The following is a 27,209-nucleotide window of genomic DNA, read 5'->3' as shown; positions in this document are numbered from 1 at the left end:
TGTAGTTGAATGAACCAAATATTTTGAGTAAGTAAAGACATTTCTACAGTTGTTCATTCACTCATTCATTTATTCAATCACCTGTTTGCTTTTAATTGCTAACGTTATGCTGGATACGATGTTAAGTTCTGGAAATAAGGTGATCAATAAGATGTCATGCTTGTTCTCAAGGGGTACACAGTACAGTGGGAGAAATGCTCAGAAAACCCAAAATTTCTAGTGAGAGAGGTCAGAGACTGAAATAAAGGTGTGTATATGTTATGGGAACACAAAGAAGGAGGACCAAGGAAGATTGAATAGGTTTAATCAGGTAGATGAGCAGTGAAAATGCATTCCAAGAGGAAGAACAGCAGGATAAATGTCAGGGAAGGGAGAGTGCGTGGTGCTTCAGAAGAATTACAAGTATCTCCCCTAAATTGGACGGTGGGGTTCATATGGGGCTTCAGAATGAGAGACCTACGTCGGGGTCAGATTCCAAAGGGTCAGGCCAAGGACTTGAGACTTCATATGGAAGTGATGGGTAGTCACCTTAGTATTTTCGGCAGTAGGGTCATGTGATCAGAGTTGTGTTTTAGAAAGATCACTTTAGCTACAATGTAGAAGGGAGACCGACTGGGAGATCACTTAGGAGGCTGTTAGTGTAATTCACTTCTTGAGTGTTGAGGCTGTGAAGGAAAGCAATGGGAATGGAGAACAGGGGACCGAATCTGCAGCTTTTCAGAATTCTGCAGCTTTTTGACTTGTATGACTGGGTTAATGACTGTAGAGAGGGGAAGCAGAAAGAAGGAAGAAAAGTTTCCTGGCTTAGGTGACTGGGCAGCTTCTGGCACAATACATGGAAATCTAGAGCAACTGGGGAGAATCAGGTTTGTGGGCCGGGAGCAAAGATTGGAAGATGGTGAATACAAGTTCAGGTGATACTTACGGGACTATAAGTGGAGAATTCCAATAGAGCGTTGAGGTCTGAGCTGGAGGCAGTAGATTTGGAATTTACCAGCATGTAGATGGCAGTTATAGATGGCAACGTATATTAGTGAGATAACTTAAGAGTATATAAATTGAAGAGAGACCAGAGTTTGGAACCCTGAGAAACACTCACACTTAAGGCTTGTAGAGGACACAGAGTTTATGAGGGAAACAGAGCATAAGTATGAATAAACTAGGAGTATGTGGGATAATGGAAGTGATCAATAGGATACATGTAATTTGGGACAGAGATGTAATTTGGGATAATAGAATAGGGATGTAATTTGGTAATTTGATAGATGTAATAGGGAGGTAATTTTTTTTTTTTTTTTTTTTTTACGGTACGCAGGCCTCTCACTGTTGTGGCCTCTCCCGTTGCGGAGCACAGGCTCCAGACGCGCAGGCTCAGCGGCCATGGCTCAACGGGCCCAGCTGCTCCGCGGCATGTGGGATCCTCCCGGATCGGGGCACGAACCCGCGTACCCTGCATCGGCAGGCGGACTCTCAACCACTGCGCCACCAGGGAAGCCCATAGGGAGGTAATTTGATAGATGTAATAGGGAGGTAATTTGAGACAGAGATAGAAAGTGTACATTAAACTGTGAAATATCAACTATGTCAGATGGGACTTGATAGGTGTTGGGTCTCTGGCTGCTGGACTGAATTCTCTTAGTAGAAGCCTATGGATGATTTATATTATTTAAGGGACAGATGTTTTAGATATCAGATATGTTTCAAAAGTTTGAAATCCAAACATTTCTCCACACACTTAAGCCCAGGTGTGAATGCAGAATAATGTTCCTGAAAAATCTTGAAAACATCTAAGCACAGCAGTCAGAGGCGATGATGTCCTTGACCATGAAACATGGAAGAGACAATTTTAGCTTAAAAAATGTAAGACCAGTTTTTCCCAATTAAGCACTTCAACGGATGGAAGCTAATATATGCTCAGTGGAATGGATGATCTGAAATAAATCTGTATTGTGAAGGTATTGCCAGAATGAATTAACTGCATATAAGGGCACCACATAACTGAATTCACTCTCGTGATGATTAGGGTTATTTGAAATTCACCAATTTAAATATGACAGTTTTAGTTTGGGTATTACTGGTGTTTAATTCTCTTTGTGAATTGTATTAGACTACATGCCCGACTGTTTATTTAAGACCTTTCCTAGTTAGAAATAATGTAAGTAGACCAAGTATCACTGATATCTGGCATATCTGTGGATTTTCTTCCCTATCTATGGATTCTCAGAATCTGTGGGTAACATAAAGTAAACAAAGGCCTTTTTGATTTGTACCTCTTTAAGTGGGTTTATTGACTGTCATGACTTTGTTTTGGTCCTCATGAAATATATGTGCCCTGATTCCAGGCTGAATGAAAGAAGCAAAACTTCCCAGGGATTTTCTCAGTCCCAATATTACAGTATTTGTAGCTATGAATCTCTCTTCTGTACCTGTCATCTAAACTACTTACATCTCATAGGGGAGAGGAGGTGTTTCTGTTTGTCTTTCTGGAAGCTTATCTAATTCCTGACACTCCTGACTGCAACACTGCTAATTGCATCAGAGTTCTCAACCATTTAAATTCCTTGGTGTTCCCTAAATTTCAAGCCTTGCGTGTATCATCCCCAGTTTTCAGCATCCACATGTAAAAAATCTCAAGCTTCACTTTAAAAAGATAACACAAAAGGGAATTTTTCCCCCTATCAAGAGGCCAGTGAGCACTGTAAATAAGGAGAAAAGAGGAATGTTTTAGAACCAAGGAAGGTCATTATGTAAATACAACCATTTGGCTTCCTACAGATTCTTCACTGAGAAATCAAGAAAGAGGGCTAAAGAGACTTAAAATTTTTTCTGTAATTAGTAGAATTTTTAAAAATAGCAAGCCTCTCTGCAGTTATTAGTATCTAGTATTAGTATCAACAATAGAGATAAAATGCTTCTCTTTTTGCTTCTACTTGCAAGAGGGACCTTATTTTGTTTACTTCTCAGTGCACCTGAGCATTATGAATTGCACTGATCTATTGTAGAATGATATCATAATAGCATATAGATTAAATATCACTATTAGAGTACTCCTTGCTACTCAAAGTGTGTTCCAAGGGCCAGCAGCATTGATATTACAGGGGAGCTTGTGGAAATGCAGAATCTCAGGCTCTAACCTAGATTTACGGAATCACTCTCTGCATCTTATCATAATCCCCAGATGATTCCTCTGTACATTAATATACTTTTTTTTAATTTATAAATTTATTTATTTATTTAATTATTTTTTGGCTGACTTGGTCTTTGTTGCTGTGCGCGGGCTTTCTCTAGTTGTGGCGAGCGGGGGCTACTCTTCGTTGCGGCGCGCGGGCTTCTCATTGCAGTGGCTTCTCTTGTTGCGGAGCACGGGCTCTAGGCGCGCAGGCTTCAGTAATTTTGGCATGCGGGCTCAGTAGTTGTGGTGCATGGGCTTAGTTGCTCCACAGCGTGTGGGATCTTCCCCGACCACGGCTCAAACCTGTGTCCCCTGCTTTGGCAGGTGGATTCTTAACCACCGTGCCACTAGGGAAGCCCTGTACATTAATATTTAAGAAACACTGGTCTAGATGAATAATAACCATACAAATACCCCAGATGAGTTTTTTGGGTCAAGAAAATTATAAGGAAAGCGCCTACTGTGGCTCAAAGTACATAATAGAATTCCTTTCACAATAGAACTTCCTTGTATTTCAGTAAATCAAATGATTAGTTGGCAATGATGAAGAATTAACATAAAAAAGAAAAAAAATCATTTTTCTCATTTTTCCAACCATCTTGTTTTCTAAATTCATTTTTGTTCCAGAGCTGAAATAACGACCCACAGGTGCAAAGAATAAATTTTAAAAACTAACTCTTTAGAGAACTGATTAAATAAATCAATCAGTTTCATTGTGTATCACTTTGCCTACAATGGATATTTCCTTGATGTGAGTTAAATGTAATTGATGGGCAACATGTCCTCTGTACAAAGTTCTTACATCAAAAAAACAAAACAAACCCCTACCTTATTAACAGTTCCATAATAGAAATGAAAGAGTTGAGTGGAAAACTGAAAGGAAGTTTGAATAGTTTGATATTCTCAAGACTTTGGGCATATGGATGCCATTAGCATGATGTCTAGTCAATGAAATGTTGGTTAATCTGAAACTTGTAAAAATATGTAGTAAGGAAACTTAGAGAGATAGGCTTCATTGAGGGCAGACCTGCTTAAGCAATTGTAAATGATAATATTACATTAGTAAACTTAGTCATTTTATAATCTTCCCTTTTCTCAATCCTTTCATCCAATTAATGTGCAAGTTCTGTTGGTTCCACTGCTAATGTACATCTTGAATTAATCCACTTCTCTATCTGCACCACTAACTATACTCAAAGCTGTCACTATCCAAAAGGTCTTCCCTCTTCCTCATAGCAGCCAGAGTCACCTTATAAAAATTATGAAATAAGTCCATGTGACTCCTATACTTAAATATCGTTCATTGACATTTCATTGCTTTTATATTCTTATACAAATTCCTTAGTACATCAATGAGGCCTGGCATGGTCTTTTCAAGCTGTCTCATGCCACACTTCTTCCTTATTCCCCTCACTCCTGTCTCTACGTTTCTCTTGGTTCCTAAAGTATATACCTCTCTTCCTCACCATAAAACATTGTATGTCTTGCTCCTTTTTCTACATCATGTCTCAGGGGTTTTTTTGTTTGTTTGTTTGGGTTTTTTTTGGCCATGTCAAGCAGCATGTGGGATCTTAGTTCCCTGACCAGGGATAGAACCTGTGCCCCCTGCAGTGGAAGCTTGGAGTCTTAACCACTGGACCACCAGGGAAGTCCCTCTATATCATGTCTCAGTTTTAATGTCACCTTTTCAAGGGACATTAAACTGTCTGTAGGAATGTAAGTTGGTGCAGCCACTATGGAAAACAGTATGGAGGTTCCTCAAAAAACTAAAAATAGAATTACCATATGATCCAGCAATCCACTCCTGGGCATATATCCAGACAGAACTGGAAGTCAAAAAGATACATGCATCCCTATGTTCACAGCAGCACTATTCACAATAGCCAAGACATGGAAACAACCTAAATGTCCATTGACAAATGAATGGATAAAGAAGATGTGGTACATATATGCAATGGAATACTACTCAACCACAAAAAGGAATGGAATAATGACATTTGCAGCAATACGGATGGACTTAGAGTTATCATGTTTAGTGAAGTTATTCAGAAACAGAAAGACAAATACCATACGATATCACTTATATTTGGAATCTAAAATATGAGACAAATGAACTTATCTACAAAACAGAAATGACACAGATATAGAGAACAGACTTGTGGTTGCCAAGGGGGAGGGGGAGTGGATGAGGGATGAGGGGGGAGTTTGGGGTTAGCAGATGCAAACTAGTATATATAGAATGGATAAATAATAAGGTCCTACTGTACAGCACAGGGAACTATATTCAATATTCAATGATAAACCATAATGGAAAAGAATATAAAAAAGAATGTATGTATATGCATAACTGAATCACTTTGCTGTATGGCATAAATTAACACAACATTGTAAATCAACTATACTTCAATTAAAAAAAATAATGTCACCTTTTCAGGAAGGAACTGCCTGATTGTCTTACTTGAATTCTGATTCCTCTGTGGTTCTCTATTTTAACTCCCTGTTTAAGTCCTCAATAGCACATGACAAATTAATTTATAAATTTTATACATTTTGGATATTTATTCATTTATTGTCTGTCTTCCTCAAAGAAAGTAGGCTCCAATAAGGGCATACCTTGACTGTCTTGCTCACCACCAATTGTTGAGTACCTGGCAAAAAGCAGGCATCATTACACTTTTCTTGAATAGAAAGGATGACTGTAGAATAAATATAAAAAATTTCACATGCTTAATTTTTTATTACTTCCTTGATCTTCTGTGGTTCCTAATTCATTATGCAAGTGATTAATTTTGAAGAAATCCTTTCAAGTTCATTATGTGAAGAAATATTAAACATGACATTTTACTCTTTCAAGGAATGCTCAGCATTGGAAACAAAATTAACATGCCAAGACGATATTTTAATGGAACATTTTGTTGAAACTTGTATCAAGGGAACCAATTGAGGCTGCTAGCCTAGTTATTTGTCTTAGTCTGTGGTACCTTGTGATTGACTTTAAGAAAGTGAAGTGTGCTAGTTGCCGTATTTACCAGTACAGTCTGTCAATACGGCATATAAACCAAATTTCAGGCCAATACATATGCAAAAATAAGAAGAACAAACTCTATGGGACTAAGGGTCTGAAGAAATCATGAGTCTGAGAGACTGTGCTCTTATACATTTCAGGTAATTCTCCAATGAGGCTCATTCCCTGAAAGCCAAGCAAAGGGGCCCAAGACTCTACTGTATTTATCAGAACTGTTGATAGATACCTCAGGACTTTAGAACTGAGTTATTAGATCAAGAAAAAAGACAAATAGCCCAGCCAGGGGCCTGATGGTCTCTTCCCCTACGTTGGAGGTACTCAGGTGATGGATTGAAGGACCTGAGTGAAGGAAGGAGTGTGGGTAGTATTGTGTATAAAGAACAATTTGGCACCACAATCAAACGTTAGTTGCAATTTTAGAATTCCAAACATCAGGATGAAAGGTGAAAAATATCTATTCAAATGCTTAACTTTAAGTGCACCTGATATATGGATATTTGAAGAGTCTGGATAATTGTACGTATTTTAAGTCTGTATTTTACACCTTATATTCATTTCCTGGGGCTGCCATAAAAAAGTGCCACCAACCAGATGGCTTAAATAGCAGAAATTCATTGTCTCACAGTTCCGGAGACTAAAAGTATGGGATCAATGTGTCTGTAGGGTTGATTTGTTCTGAGGGCTGTGAGGAAAGGATCTGCCTCTTTCCTTGCATTGGAGATTGACATCTTATTCCTTTTATCTTCACATCATCTTCTCTCCATATGTGCCTGTGTCCAAATTTTCCCTTCTTATAAGGACACCATTCCTATTGAATTAGCCTACACTAGTGACTTTATTTTAACTTGATTATCTCTGTAGAGAACCTTCTCTGAATAAAGTTACATTTTAAGGGATTAGGACTTCAACACAGGAATTTTGGGGAAATGCAATTCAACCCATAACAGACCTTCATAATTAATTTACTTAAATGGCATTTTATAATGTAGAAAATAAAAGAACATGTCAAAAATATTTGCTTTATGTGGCCAAAAACTACACAGCACATCCAAAAAATCTAAGAAACTAACTGCACTTATAAAAATTCATATATGCTCTATATAGACTGTAGTCTATGACCCATAAGCAAACTATAATAAAACTTTTTAATTGGGACTTCCCTGGTGGTCCAGTGGTAAAGAATCCACCTTATAATGCAGGGGACGCAGGTTTGATCCCTGGTCTGGGGACTAATATCCCACATGCCGTGGGTCAACTAAGCCCGCATGCCACAACTACTGAGCTCGCACACCTCGACTAGCGAGCCTGCGTGCTGCAAACTACAGAGCCCACGCACTCTGGAACCCATGCATCACAATTAGAGAAAACCCAGACGCCACAGCTAGAGAGAAGCCCACACGCCACAATGAAGAGCCTGCATGCCACAATGAAAGATCCCGCATGCCACAACTAAGACCTGATGCAGCCAAAAAAAAAAATAAATCTTTAAAAAAAAATACAAAAACTTTTTTATTGAGGAAGTTAATTAGCATCATTCTTTAAATTGGAATTTGTCTTTGAGCAGTTATTCAGCCTTAACTGGAGTCTGTTATAAGCACCCTTTTGGGGTAGAAATTTGGCATTAATAACTTAACACCTGACACCAGAGAACACATTTTCAGCGGAAGGAGCTATATGTGCTAATGAAGCTTGGAGCTTACTAGAGGTTGATTTTAATGTTTCTCTTGCTTTTCGCCTAATGAGATCTAAATTACGGCACTAATAGACTTATTTTCTTCACCTATTGTTTAAAAGCCAGATCACATTTTAATTGCACATCGAATTGCCCATAAAATAATAAATAAGGTAAAATGCAGCACAATTATGCATCTTAAGAAATGTGCTAATCTCTTTTTGTTCCTGAATTCTTAGCTGGATTTTGTGAAGAACCTCAGCAAAATCCATTTTCTCTGTCTTTGAAATGGTGCTGTGTTTGTATGGCTAAGAAGAGGGTGCTACAATTCAAGAGTTGTGGTCTCTTGGTGTGATAAGAAATAAACAAAAGCCTATGTTCATACATTGATCCCACCATTCCTGTGGTTTTCCTAATTTTTTTCCTGTGGACAAAAAATAATGCTAATTTTCACCTTCAGGAAAAGGCTATTCTGCCATTTCTTGTGGCCATTAAGGATGGAACCCGCGATGTGGAGTCTATTCAGCTGTCTCCTTTCCTGATATCTCTTGTCTTTTCCACGCTCCCTCCTCCTGTCCGTACCCTGTGATGTTTTTGAAAAGTGCTTGGGTGCTCATTCTGCTTGATGTACTCATTACTGCCAGTGAGGCCTCCTTTAACTGACAGCTGAGATGGAGCAAGTGAATTCTGATTCATATGCTTCAGTAGCTGTTGTACCGTAGGTCCTAGCCTGATAAATGAAGCAATTGGTGTAGTATTGCGATGTGATTACCTGGGACCACAAATCCAGATTCACTCAAATGAATGAAACTGATTTTGATTTGCAATCCAAGAAAGTAAGGTTCCAGAATGTCAGCCATCTATTTCTTTCCCCTGGTCTTTAGCCAAGTTGTGATATGACTAGGATGGATTTTATTTAAATTCAATCTTGTTGAATCATAGTGGCAATAGTCAAAACCCAAGTGAATAATTTTTTTCTACTATAATACATTCTTAGTGGATATAACTGTGTTAAGTATTTGGCATGACTCAGAAAGAGATTTAGTTTTGATGTTTTGGAAGATAATATGCATTAAACATAAAGACACATGTTCTCACAACTACTCTCTTATAACAGAGTTTCCCATTCTTCACTGTCTGTCTAGGAATCAGTTGCAGTCTTGAAACTATTTTTGGAGAAAGTAAGGGCTTCACTTTATATGTCCATGTGTAGAGCTGAGCAAGTCCACATCCTCTCATCTCCATATTTTTCACCGCTACTAAAAGGTATTGAGATCTGTATACTCAGCTCCTCCTGGATGTTTATTGGGATCTGCTAGGCTAGTGGTTCTGGAATCTAGCTACATATGTAATATATGTAATATGGTTAATTTCTAAAAAAATAAAGTAAGAATCAATTCGCAGAATCTGAGGCCTCCCTTTAGAGCCACTTTATGAGTATCTCTGGGGTAGATCCTGGTAATAGAAGTTTTTATAAAAGCACTGCATGTGACTTGAATGCAAAGCCAGATCTGGGAACTTCTGTTCTGGGTTGACTGAGTGTCAATGCCCATTTGGTACAGTGGTTTCTCTTTGACCTTTCCAAATAATCTATAGTGGAGCTGTGAGAAATCTCTGCTGTAATTCGTGATTGATAGTGAGTTATTCATAAACTAGTTCTCTGGAAGTTTTATGATGTCGTTTACAATATAATTGTAAGCTCTGCTTTTTTTTGTGTGTGTGTGTGTGTGGTACGCAGGCCTCTCACTGTTGTGGCCTCTCCCGTTGCGGAGCACAGGCTCCGGATGTGCAGACTCAGTGGCCATGGCTCACGTGCCCAGCAGCCGCTCCACGGCATGTGGGATCTTCCCGGACCGGTGCACGAAACCATGTCCCCTGCATCAGCAGGCGGATTCTCAACCACTGCGCCACCAGGGAAGCCCTAAGCTCTGCTTTTTATTCTGTTATTGTATCTTTGAGGTTTGGTATGTCTTGCATTAAAACTACCTTTACAGAAGATTTTTTATTCCCTAAATCTTATATTTCAATAAATTTCTTCTCACCTTTACAAAAAAATCCTGATGTAAAAAATCATTTAAAGTATCATTGACACCAAAAGAAGATTAAAACTAAGATGAGATCAGTAAAAATTGATTTTTAATGGTGTCAAGTCATTCTCTTTTGAATGAAGTAAAAGTTTAATTACTGTTTAGAAAGGACATCATGCATCTTATTACTGTAGTGTATCGTGTAACTAGAAATGTATCACCTACTATTAGAGACAACAAACTGAAATAGGATGCATATAAAGGGCACTTTAGCTGTCTAAGTAGAATCTATTGATCTGTGTGTTTCCAACAAGTCCAGTATTTTGTCTCTATATCCCATGTAATGGTTCAGTATAATTTACTTTACAACTTCAATTCTCTATCCTTCACTACACTGCTTGTTTTCAGAATTTATCTTTAGTTATCCACCTCCTAGGTTCAGAACATCTTACTCTAAAAAAATCAGGAATTATTTTATATTAATTTCTTGAATATGTACTCTGACTTCTAGCATTGTTAGAGGAAGAATTAATTATGTTAAGTAAAAGTTGGAAGTATCTGGTATAGAAACTGGTGTTATTTGTGTGTGAGTATGTGTGGGTGTGTATTTCAAGGGCTTATTTCCATTAGAAACTTGATGTGGGAAATATATATGTTAGGGTACCAACTTTGGACCTATTAATCTTTGATTTGTTCTGAGTTTCTTAAGGTTACTGGCTAGTTTAAATGCATTTGAAGGCCAGGGCTGAATGAGATGATAAAATAACACCTTTTTATTTAGCAACACAATGTGATCTATATATTGAGTCTGGTTTTGGATTCTGATTTCTTATTTTATAGGGTCAAGTGTCCTGATTTACCCTTTATATCTCTCTATGAACTACTCTTTGGTATATACGCAAATCTGGCATGCCAACCACTTTGTTTTGGCATTTATTTACTAGTTGAATACTAAATGCTCCCACTCAAAGAGTACAGTACTCAAGAGAACTCTGGATAACATTTGGAATTTAGCTTACCTGTCATGAATATTCATTCTAATATGTAACCAGTCCACTTCAAGATTCGGACAGTAAAAGTACACTGTTGTTCAGAAGGTTGTATAACTGAGGTGTCCGCTTCCTTCTTTTTCCAGCTGAGTGTTCTCAAGTACGCTCAGTTAAACCCCAAAGTATAGGTAAAGCAGCCCAACACTATTACCTACTAGGCATCCAGCAGGTTGCTGCAGGAGGAATCTTTATGGAATAATGGAAGGAAGGATGGAACATCTACACAGGGGAAGGTTCCTACTCTCACTGAACAGCCGGAGTGTAGGGGCAACGACCCAGGGGATGTGAAGTTTCCATTCCTGCAAAGATAAAATACTCAGCTAACAGTGTCCTGGCCAAGCATAGCTCTGGGATACTCTAAATGTGTCCCTGCTGGTGGTCTTTCTCTCAGTTCACTGGGCCCAATGGGGTGTCTGAGAATTCTTTGGAGTCAGAAATAAAGTTTAAAAAAAACCTTTGGATCCTGTGCCCTTCTTCACAGCACCTGGGTTTCTCTTTGTTTTAAATTGTATCCTTTTATTGCTTCCATAATAATCCTCAATATCCACAAGGAAATTCCTAATAACCTATTATACTTAGAACCCAAGCGGCAATAAAAATTGGTTTATCCTCTCTTGGAGAGTAAGTAGGGTTCAAGCTTTAGAAAGATGATGCTCGCCCTTGTAAGATATTTTCATTGAGGATGAATAATACCCACATTTGAGGATTAGTCAGTTGGCTTCTTAATGTTAACATCCACAGTGACAACAACAACAACCAAAGGAGAATAACTAGCTGGATTTCATATTATAAAATAGGGTGAATAGTCTACGCTCTGCAGCATTCAAACGAAGGATATATAGGACAATGAAAAATTATATAAATAGTCATTTCAATATCAAATAAATTACTAAAATAGGTAAATTATAATAACTAGACATAAACTCCACTGGTATTTATTGTGTATCCACTAGTGTCAGACTTATTCAAATACATTACTTAATTGTATTTACTCCTTACAAAATTCCTGTGAATTAGTTATTTTGAGACCCATTTTAAAGATGAGCACACCAAAGGCTCAGAGATGATAAATAGGTTGGCCTAAGGTCAGACAGTTATTACCAAGTGCTTTTAAAAATACTGTGCTAAAATTGGTATTTGAACCTAGTTTTTCTAGCTTGTGTTTAGTGCCCTTTCCATTATGCCACACTTAACATGTTATCCTGCTGCTCAGCTATCTAATATTAGGCTTTTGCTTCATTCTCTATATCTCTCTTCATATACACACATACATGCATACTTACATATTTCCAAATATGACATGGAATCATATTATCATCAGAATATTGTAGCTGATGAGCTACAAATTCTGTGTCAGGTATGTTGGTCTTACTCCAGCTCCACATTCCTTTTCTTCCTACAAAAAGTAAAGAGTTCTAGTCCACTTTTATTCCCCTAAATGAAGGTTTCCTAACCTCCACTTTATTGACATTTTGGAGAAGATAATTCTTTGTTGTGGGGCTGTCCAGTGCATTGCAGGATGCTTAGCAACATCTCTGGTCTCCATCTACTAGATGTTAGTAGCACCACCCAGTGTGACAATCAAAAAATGTCCCCATAATCACTGTCAGATATCCTTCGGGAAGCAAAACTGTTCCCAATTGAGAATGACTGCTCTAAACTTAAAATGAAAGTAACTAAATAAAAGTGTAGTGCCTCTGCTCTGTTTCTTCCCTGCATATTAGAGACTTTAAGCAATTAGTTTATTTAGGCTTTATATTAGTCAGAACAAGTCAAGTTAGGCTGTGGTAACAAACAATGCCCAAATTGGCTTAACACAATGAGCCGTTAGCTCTCTGGGCTGCTGTCCTCCCTGAGTTAGGTTACCATCCGGGTGACTTCAGCTCCTAGAAGCTCAGCATCCACATGTGCCTTCATACTCATTGCAGCAGGGAAAGAGGGAGTGGAAGATCATGCATAAGGTCTTAAGTATGTCCCTCTGAAGTCACACTGGTCACTTCAGCTTACGTTTTATCGACAAAAGCAAGTCATGTGGCCATATCTAGCTTTGAGGTGGAGAGGAAGTTTAGTCCTCCGTGCTTGAAAGGGGATACCTGGGAACACTGGTGAGCATCCGTGATGCCTGCCACTGTCATCTAAGGACTATAGTCTGAACGCCCTGTAATGAACCTAGTAAGGTTCTAGGTTACATGAATCAAGTAAAGTTTGAAATAGATTATTCACCTATTAGTTCTGGAGAGAATGTACGCATGTGAAATAATCAGTGAACAAGACAACATATACCATATGCAACAGATTATAATAACATGTGTTCAATTTATATATTAATTTGGAAAATATTTACATTTTTAAGATACTTACATTTTATGATTTTAAGTCTTGCAACTAAAGAGCATGGTATATCTTTTGGGTTCTGGGACCTAATTCCAATGTACGGGGTAGGGAGTGTTCTCACATATCCAAGCAATTCTCCAGAGACCAGCTTGGTGTCCTGCAGTTCGATGCAATTCTGACACTACCTACCTACAGACAGCATCAGATTCCACAGGTTAAGGGTTCAGTCACACAAGACCCAGCCCCCAACCTGCCTTCAGAAGCCAGTCGCAAACCCAGGTTGTTACCCGTGTTTCTGACTGGCTACAGATTGGAGATTCCCCATACCTCTCCTTAGACTTGAGTTTCATTAATTTTCTAGAGCAGCTCACAGAACTCAGATAAACATTTTACTTCCTAGATCACCAGTTTATTATAAAAGGATGTAACTCAGGGACAGTCAGATGTAAGAGACACCTAGGTGAAGCATGGGGAAAAGGGCAGGGCCCTCTCTCAGTTCCATGTGTTCACCAACCTGGAGGCTCCGCAAACCCTGTTCTTTTGGGTTTTTATGGAGGCTTCATTTCATAGGCATGAGTAATAAAATCATTGGCCAAAGGTGATTGATTCAACCTCCAGCCCCTCTTCCCTCCCAGGAGGTCAGGGGGTGGGATGAAAATTCCAACTCTCTAATCACAAGGTTGGTACCCCCTGGCAACCAGTCTCCATGCTTGGGTGTATTCCAAAAGTTACCTCATTAACAAAAGACACCGTTACAGCTCTCATCACTTAGGAAATTTCAATGGTTTTAGGAGCTCTGTGCCGGAAATGGTTATGAAGAGCAAATATATATTTCTTATTATAAATCACAATATCACAGTATGTCTCTCTATTTATTTGTTGTTGTTTTCGTAATGTCCTCTAATAAAATTTTATAGTGCTTTCTGGTTAAAGGTATTCCTAGATGTTTTATAATTTTGTTTTTTGTTTGTTTGTTTGTTTTGTTTTTTGTTTTGTTTTTGCGGTACGCGGGCCTCTCACTGTTGTGGCCTCTCCCATTGCGGAGCACAGGCTCCGGACACGCAGGCTCAGCGGCCATGGCTCACGGGCCCAGCCGCTCCGCAGCATGTGGGATTCTCCCGGACCGGGCCACGAACCCGTGTGCCCTGCATCGGCAGGCGGACTCTCAACCACTGCACTACCAGGGAAGCCTTTTTTGTTATTTTTGAATGAAATTTTCCCTGGTCCTCCCATTCTATTTCTACCTGGCTATGGTAGTACAGAGAATGGTTGCTTGATTTTTTATATTTTTCTTCATCCAGATATCTTAATACTTTTAATATTTTTCATAGCTTTTGTAGTTTAATCTCTTTTTCAGAGTTACATTTCCTCTTCTTACATTGTAGCATTAGGTGAATCATACAATGTTGTTACTGATGGAAATAATCTTTACTTTGATTTTATTTACAAGAAGATTGTTGATTATTAGTTTATGTTAACCTCATGCTATTTGAAATTTTTGTATAGAGTTTTAAACAGGAATGAATGCTGAATTTTAGCACATATTTTCCAGAATTAATCATAGGAGTTTTACATTTAATTTGTTAGTATTTGAAATATGTTGATGGGTTTCCTAGTATTGAACCACATATACATTCCTGGAATAGGTATAACTTGGTGGACGTACTTTAATATATTGCTAGATTTGGTTTGCTAATGCTTATTTCCTGGCGTTCTAGTTAATTGAATCATTTGTTTCCCCCAAAACACCACCACCAGTATTTCAGTCTTTTGCTAATAATATTGGTTCTCATATTCTTAATACAGCTTTTCCTGTTCCAGCTTTAAAGGTTAATTGCCTTTTAACACTGCATGTTTTATGCAGCTCCTATAACACCAACAATAGTAATAGTTGACTCCATGTGTTCTTATTAGAATTCTACCAAATATCTGGCTGGGTAGCTGCCCTCGCCAAGTGGAACATGTAACCATCAAACTGAAGCATGAACTGGGGATTACGGCTGTAATGAACTTCCAGACAGAATGGGATATTGTACAGAATTCCTCAGGCTGTAACCGCTACCCAGAACCCATGACTCCTGACACTATGATTAAGCTGTATAAGGAAGAAGGCCTGGCCTACATCTGGATGCCGACACCGGATATGAGCACTGAAGGTAAGCATGAGAAGGAGCTTTCTGGCTCCTCATTGAATGTGTTTCAAAGAAGCCCTTGCTGGTTTTTCGCCTGTCTGTCTGTCTATCTGTCTGCCTATCTACCTACCTACCTTGCTGTCTATAATTGAATGACCTAAACGTGAATGACAGATATGGAATAAATATAAGGTTTTTGGTTTAATATATTTAATATATATATCTTTTGACACCTTGGCTTAGATTCTGTTTAACATGGGTCCTTCGATTTATTTATTCATTAAACATGTATTTACTGTGTATCAACTATGTGTGGGGCCCTAGGCTGGTGGTTGGGAATACAACAGTGAGGAAAAGCAGGCACAACTCCTGTCCTCATGGAGCTTCTAGTTCTATAGGGCAGACAAGCGTTAATCAAATGACTACAAATAGAGTTGTAAAGCTATGATGAGTTTTTGGTTTGAAAGATACATAGATATTGCTGTGAGAGCCTAGGCAGGCAAATCAGACCTAGGAAGAAGGGCCAGAGAAGGTTTTCTCGGGTGTGTTTGAGCTGAGATCTGAAGCGGGAGTTGGCACGGGTGAGGTGGGAAAGAGGCTTCCAGGCAGAGGGAACAGCTTGGGAAGAATTCCCGTTGCAGGAGAGCACAGAGTGTTGGAGGAACTGAAAGAAGGCCAGTTTGGCTGCAGGGCTGGGAAGGAGGGAACAGAGTCTTGCAGGATTTGGGGCACAATAAAAACTTTAGATGCTATCCTAAAGCAGTGAGAAGCAGTTGAAAGGGCGGGAGGCTGGGAGATGTCAAGTTAACTTTTCTTTTCCCCTCTAAAAGTGCCCTTCGTTTGCAGTGTAGAGAATGTCAGAGTGGGCCCCAGCTGATCTGGGGACGCCAGTTAGGAGGCGACTGCAGTAGGTAAGGTGAGAGATGACGAGAGAGAACGCAGCTCGGGGCAGGGTGGCAATAGTGACGCTTCATTTACTGCACAAACACTGGCTGAGCGTGTCTTTGTGAAGAGGGAAGTAGGGTGTGACATGGATGCTGCCAGGGAAACAGAGATAAATAGGCACACTTTTTTTTTTTTTTTTGGCTGTGTTGGGTCTTCGTTGCTGCACACGGGCTTTCTCTAGTTGCGGCGAGCGGGGGCTACTCTTCCTTGCGGTGCGCGGGCTTCTCATCGCGGTGGCTTCTCTTGTTGCAGAGCACGGGCTCTAGGCGCCCGGGCTTCAGTAGTTGTGGCTCATGGGCTTAGCTGCTCCGTGGCATGTGGAATCTTCCCAGACCAGGGCTCAAACCCTTGTCCACTGCAATGGCAGGCGTATTCTTAACCACTGCACCACCAAGGAAGCCCAAGGCACACTTTTGATCTCATGGTAAGAGGCAGTAAGGCAAGTTCAAAACTAATTATAGTAGAAAGAAGAATGTGATGAGAGAGATGAGCCCTGCGCACTAGGAGGGTTATAGCGTGGGAGGAGCTCTTTTACGGCAGAGCGCAGGGAGGCTACATGAGTATCCTGGGATTTGAGGTGGGCGTGGCAGGGCCAGGTAGAGGGAGAAAGAGCATGCCAGGTGGAAGAAACAGCCAAGGCCCAGAGGCATGGTATTTTAGAGGAACGATCTGTATGTCAGCCTGGCTGTGGAGGAGGGTTCTTGTTTGTAGAAAGGAGTGGAGCCAAGGGAACAAGTTACACGAATCATATCAACCAGATGTCAGCAGGGGGCAGCAGAGAGCTATGGACTGGTGCAGGCTGAGGGAGTTTGGTGAACTGCTATTCTGGGGGAAAGAAGGAAGACAGTGATGGCCAGGGAGGAAGCGTCTCTATCATCAGCCCTCTTCTCCGCAAAGTACATTATGTATCAAACACTCTTCTCAGTAATTTCATACATTAACTCATTTAATTCTCAAGACAAGAGTCCAGGCAGATGTTGCAGTTATCTGCATTTTGCAGAGGAAGAGAATGAGGTACAAAAAAGTTAAGTAACCTGGCCTGTGTCACATAGCAGAGACACAGCCTGGATTTCAACCCAGGCAGTCAGGCTCAGAACATTGCTCCTGACACCATATGATGAAGCTTCTCTACGTGCTCACGTGGACTCTTCATGCACTTTCTGCAGACCACCACCCGCACTTCAGTCTGTCACGTACATCGTCAGCTGGAGTTAGACAAAGTCACGAGTTTCCAGGGAGGTAGCTTGTCACCCCAGAGTGTCCCAGGACCTTGGCCATCTTGGCTGTTAATGAATCTTTATGGTCCTCCTGTCCGGGCTAGACCCCTTTGTGGGTCTGTCTGAACTGAACTGTCACTGGGGATGTATAATTTTTCTTCCTGAAGGAGGAGATAGTTTGGTTACTCTTCTTGGTAATTAATGCCGATCCAAAGGAGCTTGATTCAGCTGCAAGAGCTCTGTCTTTTTTCAAGGAATTAAAAAAAAAAAAAAAAAAAACCCACCTTACTTGCACAGAAGAGCCCTGGTCGAATCTAGGTCATATTTGCCCTGTCCAGTTTGTTTCTCTGGTTTCAAAATGGAGAAGGTCGTTAGGACAGTGTGCCTGTAGCTTCTTGGGAGTGTTTTGATTTTTGCTTCTTTGGTTGTCATCTTAGAGCATTGTTATCCTGTTGGAGTAGGATGTGAGACGAGGCTCAGAGAAGCTGAGATGAATATAGCCGCTCCACCCCATGCACTGATTCTCCAAAACCCTGCTGACTGATAGGCAATTTGCTTGATAGTTTGGGAATATACAGAAGCCTGGTGGAAAATTCTACCTCCAAAGACCCGCTGTAATGGTATTAAAACCTTTGTCGGGGGTGGGGGGGGGGGGGGGTTACGGAGTCACCAGGACCCAGTCATACAACGGAGCGTCTTCCACCCTGAGGCACTTTGGAAACATGAAATGGCAGCAAAATGAAAGCTCCCACTTGAAAAAGGCCAAATCCCAAGACTAAATAAAGGGTTTCTTTGGTTCAGCATAACCTGGGGGAGTAATCAAAGAGTTAACAACACTCCTGAGTCGCCAAGGAATTTCTGACCAATAGATCAATCTCTGTGGCTCACAACGTTAGCACAATGAACACACAGATTAATTCAGCTGAATATTTTTAGAACTCTAGAGAAAAATCCATCTGGAAGTGTTTTGAGCCGCAGCATAATGCTGTCAGATAAAGTCTGAGAAAGAAGACAGTTTGTTAGGCCTGACTGTCACCACTGGTTGTCACAGACCTGGTACAGTCAACTGTGCCATCGATTCTTTCTCTTGTACTTTTTGTCCTATGCAGTGGGACTGGGGCTGTTTAGGGTTTTCCTTTTCTTTTCTTTTCTTTTGATTTGTGTCTTTCACCTGAGGAACAAAAAGCTCCCAAATCTAGCACTCACCTGAAAACATAAAATCTGTTCATTAAAAGTCAGTTTTCCTTCACACGGGAAGTACTCAGATTGGGTTTTGACCTCTGTAAGCGCAGTGCTGTTTATAACAAATGGTTTACCCTTGTCTCCCAAATGGGTTAACATGCTCCCCAGAGCCACCCATCTGTGGTCACAGTCTTAGTTCTTTCTCTGACCCAGCATGCTAAATTCAGTGCTGCCATGAGGCGGAGACACTGGCCTTGGAGCCTCACCGCCCGGGCTTGAGCCTTATCACCATCGTGTGATACGGGCAGGCTTGTTCCTGCACTTGGAAAATGGGGAATAATAATTGCAGACTTACACGGTTATAACAATAGAATAAAATAATTGATATGAAAGTGCTTTCAAAATTCCAAAGTTGGGACTATAATATTAGTGCCAAGTTCTTCAGTTTCTACCAAAGGGTGTTACAGATAACATAGACCTTATCAATATTAAGGAAAAGAAGATATGCTCAAATAAAATAGTAATATATTCAGCCATAAATCTGCCTCTGGATTAAGAAAGGAAAGATGTGTGTGTGTGTGTGTGTGTGTGTGTGTGTGTGTGTGTGTGTGTGTGTGTTGGAAGGCTGAAAGTTGTGCCAGGAATGATTTCGTTCAGGGTCAGACTTAGGTCAACCTCAGATATCTTTAGGGACCCCCCACTTCCACTTATTTCAGGCCCCCTCATGCCTCAGGCTGCCCCACCATGCCCTTGTCCCCTTTCTCACCTGTGCTTGCTTGCTCATTGCATGTTTTCAGGTAGCTTTTAATCATTCCAGAGTTGGATTAGCCTGGAGGAGATGTGGACCAGAAATTTAGATAAGAGGGGTCTCGGACTGTCTCAGATCAAATCGGTATTAACGGGTTTTTTTACATTGTTTTAATTCATGTATTTAATGAGTGTTTATTGAGCATCTGTGGAGAGTCAAGGCCTGTTTTAAATTCCAAAGTAAGAATCGCAGATGGTAGAGTGTTTTGTTGGACCTGCACAGGCTTTAAAATTTTCAACTTAGTTGCCAACACTTAAAATTTGGAATATTTCACATTAAAAAATCAGTGGTTCTCTTTTGCCTTGGGGTGTTATTGTTTTTAAAAATGGAAACATTTTATCAAATTAAATTCTATATGGAGCCTAAATATATGAAACATAAAAATTAGGGGATCTGGTTGACACTGGCTTTACTGTGTGAGCCCTGACCCTGGGGACTGTCTTGTGATTCCTTGGTGGGTTACGTATTAGCTCAGCCTCCCTAGGATGGGTTTTCAAGCAGAAGGACATGCGCCTGTAGGGCACAGATGGCCCCTCTAGGGTAGGGGCAGAGGCGCTGAATCCCATGGAGGGTGTTACTGTCCCACAGGAGTGAGAGCCGCAGCATGACCAGGTAAGTGGGGGAGCAGGGACTGACTGAAAATTCAGATTGACAGCATAGTGGCTAGCAAGTGCCATTGACCAGGTAGGTTAGGGAAGGACAGTAGTACAGAGGTTAAAACCAGAGGCTTTAGAATCTGGATGGCTGGGTTGGAGGTGGCCATTAGGGAATAACCTTGGGCAAATCTCAGATGTAACTGAGGATAATAATAGTACCAACCTCATAGCTGTTGAGAGGTAGCCATAAAGGAGCTATTGCACACGGAGTGCTTAGATCAGCGCTTGGCAGGTAGAAAAGGCTCAGTATGTGTTAGCTGTCATCAATCAAAACAGGGTCAAAGTAAAGGAGGGCTCCAGCTGAAGCCAGGCTGAGAGGGGTGGGCCCCCTAGACTGACTGCTTCTCCGGTGCTCCTTTTTATTCTTTATTCATTCTTTATGTCATTTAAATAATTGTTTGACAGTTCTTAAGTGGGACGGCCGAGTGATTCTAGGAGAAGACCACTGGTGGGTGAGACCTGTGTTTAAACTGGGAGCCTGCTGGAGTTTCCACGTGGCAGCTGACATTTACATTCCAGGATTATGTGTCTGAGCTCACTGAACCTTAAACTAACACAAATCCCTTTTCACCTTCTAAGCTGTGTACATACCTGTTGAAGAATCTTTTACAGATAAAAAGGAGAGGGGGAGATACTAGGTCATTTCGGCCATTTGGTGCAGACCCTTCCTTGGGGAACCTCTGGCCAGAGTGAAGGTCAGCGGAAGGGATCCTGATGGGTCCATATAGACGTGGCCGGGGCAGGCTGGCTCCATGGATGCTGCAAGAGCTGAGCATTGACTCTGGGACTCTGCAGCAGCTCCTCCTGCAAATGTCCACTGTGGTTTACTTGTGTATTTGGCATTTGATGAAAACCCATATTAAAAATGTTTGTGTTTATTTCCTGGCAATGAACATGGTAACTGGAGAGGCAGCCGTAACAGGGAACTTGAAAAGTGATGCCTACTGTGGCAGAAGCAGGAGTGACCCAAGCTTCCCAGATCCGTCACTGGTAGTTCCCTTCCTGGACAACATCACTTGAAGTAAACCTCTAACATGCCCTCAGCGGAACAAAAGCTGTGCCCTTGAACAGGCCTCACCCTTATCAGCAGGGCCACTCAAACAGACCTTGGAGGTTTTGCCGCCTCTGATCCCTCAACTCAAATGGTGGACCAAATAGTCCTTTCCCTGAGACACACAGCGAGACACCTCTCTGGTACATATGGTGTCTTCTGCCTTGTTACATCTCCGGAGATACTTACTGCCTCTAGGAGAGGACCATGAGTAACTGACTGAATGGCAGGCCCACCTAGCTCTAACCTCAGATCACCCTGCAATCAAGCGCAGAAGCATAGATCAATTAAAGTTTATGTTTGGACTCTGAGAAATCAATCAATGCTTGGAGCTGGTGTGTCTCCAATTCAGATGCCTTCAGGGACAAGGCAGGGAACATGAAAGTGTGGCAACAGGTACTGGCAAGAGACGGAGCTTCAGGAGCTTCAAAGTGTGCTCTGCCTCAAGCATTCCTGTTAAAAGCATCTCTAAACTGCCGCGTGGGGCCTTCAGATCCCTTAGTCAGAGGCAGCAACAGAGCACCAGGAGAAACTAGAATATTATCTGGCTTCCATATAGATCTCCTGCTCTGATCCCAGAGCAGGCTGAGCCTGAAGCTAAGTGCTAGCCCCCTCCCACCCGCTGCCCCAGCAGGGAGGTGACTTCAGGCCACAATGGGATTTTGGTAACTCTCTCCTTCTAAGGTGGTGATGCCTGATTGCAATGTGTTGTGTTGGTCCCTGCAAGGCATTTTAAAAAAGGACATCTAAGGAAAGTCTAAACTTCCTTGAGCAGCTCTCATGGGAGAATTCCAGGCCTCATGAAACCATTTGAGGGAGGGGTTTTTCCCACCTCTGCCGTCATCCAACGGGATGGCAATGTGAGGGCTGGACAGGGCATTCTCTGTGGCCCTCGGAAGATCGCCCCAGGACTGTGGTGTCTCCATGTGGTTGAGGACGAGAGCAGCTGGAGAATGTGAGGTCATAGCACAGAGTTTTCATCCAGGACTCTGTATAGTTTCCCTCTTTATTTGCTTCTTGAAGCAATTTATAATGACCATCCTCCACTCTCCAAAATAATCCACTAAATTCATTTTGCTCTGAGAATCTGTGAGCAGAAGAAACTCCAGGCATCCAGGAGTGTGCTGGTTTTAGGGGGCTCTTTGTCCCTAGAATGATGAAAAGGGCCTGAGTCCAACGAGCCTCAGCAGAGCATTGTATATCCTGTCTCAGTGTGACGAGGGGAAGACATTGGATCCTCTAATCATCAAGATAGTAGCCATAGAGCAGCAACACCTATAATCATAATTGCACAGTAAAGGAGAAATTGAATCAGTTTTTTTGTTTGTTTGTTTTGGGTTTTTTTTGCGGTATGCGGGCCTCTCACTGTTGTGGCCTCTCCTGTTGCGGAGCACAGGCTCCGGACTCGCAGGCTCAGTGGCGATGGCTCACGGGCCCAGCCGCTCCGCGGCACGTGGGATCCTCCCGGACCGGGGCACGAACCTGTGTCCCCTGCATCAGCAGGCGGACTCTCAACCACTGCGCCACCAGGGAAGCCCTGAATCCGTTTTAATACACACTGCATCGTGAGGGAATACATGAATGACTGGCTATCCCACATGTATCAGTTAATAAGTTAGCCATTTCATTGGACAAATTAAAATTAGCCTATGTTGAAAGAGCCAGATTGACTCCTTTAACCAATGTGGACTAACTCTGTTTTGGATTTACCTGGAAGATCCTTTTGGATTAAAGGAAATTCAGGTGACAGGACCTGTGAGCTTCTCTTTGAAATCCTTTAAACCTCTGCCCAATCTGTACAGGCCATTCTGATGAATGTAAAAATCCATTCTTCTGAGGATAGGCAGTAGTGAAATTATCTTTGAAGGGAGATTTGCACGGATGCAGACGTCATTCAAAGGAAAATCAAGTGAAGGTTCAGAGCTGACCTATTGCCTCTGGCTGCTCTTTCCACTTTATAATTAGCAGGTTTTGGTCTTGTCTCACCTTTTCTTTCAAAACAAAGGAGTGAAGCAAGCTCCGACATCCCTGCCCCTCCCGCCAAAACATTGTGATTTCTCGGTGCGCTGGAGGAGTGACTATTAGCGGCAACACGGAGTTCACTTCTCACCGGTCTGTGCTGTGCTCTCTCAATCCCAGGCCGCGTCCAGATGCTGCCACAGGCGGTGTGTCTCCTCCACGCGCTGCTTGAGAACGGACACACCGTGTACGTGCACTGCAACGCCGGGGTGGGCCGCTCCACCGCCGCCATCTGCGGCTGGCTCCAGTACGTGCTGGGATGGAATCGCAGGAAGGTGCAGTACTTCCTCGTGGCCAAAAGGCCGGCTGTGTACATTGATGAAGACGCCTTGGCCCGGGCAGAGGAAGACTTTTATCAGAAATTTGGGAAGGTTCGGTCTTCTATATGCGATGTATAGGTGATGGATCTGCCTCCCCTCCCTCCCGGTTTCCTTACGAAGTCTGGAGTGATGCTTGTAAATGACCTAGAAACCAAGATTCTTCCTCAACTGGAAAGACGGGTCTTGGCTTCTCCCCTGACCTGCCTTCTTTAGTCTGGCACTGACTTTTGGTTACGCTTTGGTTGAGCTGTATCTTCTTTGGAATATTTTACAAAGGAAGCTGTAATTGACACACAAGAAAAGTCCACAAGCAGCTGGACTGTGCAGTGTGGTTCTGGCATCAGACAGAAAGTGAATGGGTGCAGTTCTGTGCCTGCAGGTGGCTCGGCCCCTGCAGCATGGTGGCTGCTTTGCGGTACTGTGAATGCATGACCGCCCTTGCTTGTTGCGTTGTGACTTGTCTTGCGGAAGAAAAGGTTGGGAGTTATGTAGATGGCATCACTGCGTGTGTCCATGCACACACACACACACACACACGTACACACACACACACGTACATACATGCTCAGCTTTTCTGCTGAACTGAGATGGAATTATAAAGTAAGAGAGTTGGTCATTTGACCAAAGAAGGGAATAAGTGTGGGCGGGAGCCTAGGCTATGATAAAGTAAGAGCCTCATATGACCCAAAGTGATGACTTTCTAGATTTTTTTTTTTTTGCATTCTGCTTCATGGTTGTTAAAATGTGTTCCAAGGCCTCGCCTTCCTTCTCTACCCACAACCCTGTGTGACAGCCTCAGTAGCATTATTATCTCTATTTGTTTTAGCTGAGGCTCCGGAAGCAGAGGGAGCGTGCCCAAGGTCTCATGGCTGGTGAGGGACAAGCTGGAGTTTATCACCTGAGTTTATTTGACTCCGTTTTTTTTTCAACACAACCTGTGGTTTTGCCAGCACAAAGTTCAGTCTCTGTCAGAGGAAGGTCGATTTTTTTGCAGCAGTTTTTACAGTAAGAAATGGAACAGCGTTCTGATCAGTTGCCATAGAATTCAGGAAAGTAGTTATCCTAATTTAAACCATGGGGGCTGTCTCAAGGCCAGAGTGGCCTGAGCCATACATAGCTCACAAGAGGAGCTGTATTCCCAAAAGAGCCCCAAGTGCCAAAGTCCACAGACAATTGTTCCACAGTTTAGGAGTGATCCACAGTTTAGGAATGATAACATAGGCGTTATCCCTCAGTTTAATACAAAACACAGTTACTGTGCCTCCAGACTATGCAACTCACTATCCTGGGTTCTATAGGAAATATAAAGATTAATAAGATGTTGTCTTCAAAATGCTCATAGCCTAGAAAAAGCCCTGTGTTCAATCAGGTGCACTGCAGGATTGAACTAGTAATGATTTGCTGGAATGCGGAAGGGGAAGTAACTTTTATTGGGTACTTCTTATGTGCTAGGTGCTTTAAATCTTATTTAATGTAATCTTCACGGTACCTTATGAGGGAGATTTTATTTTCTCCATTGTACAGATGAGGAAACTAAGACCCAGAGAGATTAAATCAACTGTCCTCTATCACATGGTGAATAAATAGATAAAATAAGATACAAAACTAGATTTGTCTGACTCAAAGCCCATACTTTTTCTGTTAAACTAAAATGCTTATTTATTTTTCTCCTCCTCCTTTTCTTCCATAAACATTTATTGATAGATATGAGAGACTCTGATTTAGGAAGTATGGGGAAAAGCAGGACGAAAGGTAAGTCCCAGTGGAGTTCAGAGGAGGGAGAGGCATCTTATAACTGGGACTCAAAGGCGATGGCATTTAATTTGGGCAGAAAAGACTAGACAGTACACATGTATCCTACAGTTTTACAAAGTCAGATTTATAAGCCAGGATTAAGTAATGTGAAGTCTAGTTCTCTTGCTAAAAATAGGTAGAAATAACTATGGTATTCGAGTAACCCCTAGTCATAATGTGTTATGTAAAATTTAATCTTAAAAATGGAATATTTCTAACTAATTATATAAATGTGTGTGTGTGAGAGTTTCTTGAATGTCTACGAAGTCCAGCTATGTAACCTCCACCATAGAAAGACTTTTTGGGGGTGGATTTTCCCCTTTTTTGCTTTGATAGACATAATCAGTTTAGGGCTATTGAAAATGTTTTGGAAAAACGTCTCATCCTCAGTGAATGGAATGTCCAATGTATTTCAAAATCACCTGGAACTTTTGCTAAATAAAAGCATTAAAAATGACCTCTGTGTACAGGATTTTCTTTTAAATGTTGTTAATTTAGTCTGAAATCCAGAAGAACAAACTGTGTTTCCTTATTTGTCAAAAGAGGCATTCGGTTGAGCTAAATTGTTTTTTCCTTATCGCTCTCATTAGCTGATCAAAACTGGCAGTTACAGGAAAAAAGAAAGTCAAAGGTGAGGCCACCACAGAGAAGTGAGGATGGAAAGCTCAAGGGTGTGTCAGAAAAAATCAAAGCAGATGTTGTGCCATTAGCTGCTCGTCACTGGCATTAACAAAACTTTCCAGTCACAGATTTCTCAAAGAACAACATAAGATCTCACTCAGGGTAAAGAGATGTCCCAATAAGTTTACTTTCTTTTAGACTTGAAACATTATCCTTCAATTATTTTGTGTGCTAATGTTAGGAAAAATTTAAGAAAAGAAACACTCTTTTGACCAACATTAAGGTGTGGGTGAAAACCACTTGGCTTGGCCTAAGAAATAATGATGAAAAAATGTGGTTAGGACTTTGGAACCTATAAAGAAGTAATGAAAGGAAATATCGAGGACGAACTAGCTAGGAAATGAGAACTTCCACACATGAAAGAATACTGAATAGCTAAACGTAGAGTCAGTTTGATCAAAAGTTAAAACTGAAAGTATCTTTGAAGATAATCTGTTTAATTCCTTTATTTTATAGAGGAGCAAACTAAGTCTCAGAGACCTCAAATGGGTCTTCCTGCCACAAAAAGCTTTAGTTGAGGGCGGTGGAAAGGGATGAGCTAGGTAGATAGGTCAGGAGATTTATTGCGGTATTGAGGGGTCATAGGAAAGTTCATGGGAGTGAGAGCAGACAGTATTGTTAGTGGGGAAGAGTTGGTGGGAAGATTAATGGAAACTAGAGTAAGTGGAAGAAAAGTGGCTAAAATGAGAAAAAGCAAAGGGCAGCGAAATTTCCAAAAGAAGAAAAAGCAGGTGGTTCCTTTCATAACGATAGTATTGGGGGGATTGAGAAGGAAGATGTGCATGTAGAAACAGGCATTTAGGGTCAAGTTTATGTTCCCAGGATAGGGGGTCATGCTAAGTATCCATCTATAATACTTCTCTTTGGGACTAAATCACAGTAGGAAAAGGGACCAGTTTGATGTAATGTGCTGACCAAATAGAGGGGAGGGATGCACAGAGGTTTATTACCTGCTGGGAAAAAGAGAAAATCTGATAGGAGATGGGACTAAGAATAAAGTGGGAAGGACTGATGCATCTACCTCTCATTACAACAACAATAATGGCAATAATAATAAAGGGAAAAAGCAGAACAACAATAACAACTTTGTTCTTTCCTTCCCCAATTACTCCAGCACTCTTTCCC

At 41.3% G+C, this 27,209-nt stretch overlaps 1 protein-coding gene across 1 annotated transcript in view; it reads left to right on the top strand.

The window, feature by feature from the left end:
* EPM2A (EPM2A glucan phosphatase, laforin) overlaps positions 1–25,825 on the top strand; it is a 105,977-nt gene extending 80,152 nt beyond the window's left edge. The window contains exons 3-4 of the mRNA XM_029223377.1: positions 15,194–15,435; positions 23,410–25,825. Of these exons, the coding sequence (XP_029079210.1) occupies positions 15,194–15,435; positions 23,410–23,687 (520 nt within the window). The 3' untranslated portion in view covers positions 23,688–25,825. The remainder of the gene's footprint in view (positions 1–15,193; positions 15,436–23,409) is intronic.
* The last annotated feature ends 1,384 nt before the right edge of the window (positions 25,826–27,209 follow it).

The sequence above is a fragment of the Monodon monoceros genome, unplaced genomic scaffold, assembly GCF_005190385.1.
Source record: "Monodon monoceros isolate NGI ecotype Baffin Bay Population unplaced genomic scaffold, NGI_Narwhal_1 Super_Scaffold_15, whole genome shotgun sequence".
Classification (NCBI taxonomy): domain Eukaryota; kingdom Metazoa; phylum Chordata; class Mammalia; order Artiodactyla; family Monodontidae; genus Monodon; species Monodon monoceros.
Note: the sequence above shows the minus strand (reverse complement) of the source record. Positions and strands in the feature narration are given on the sequence as shown.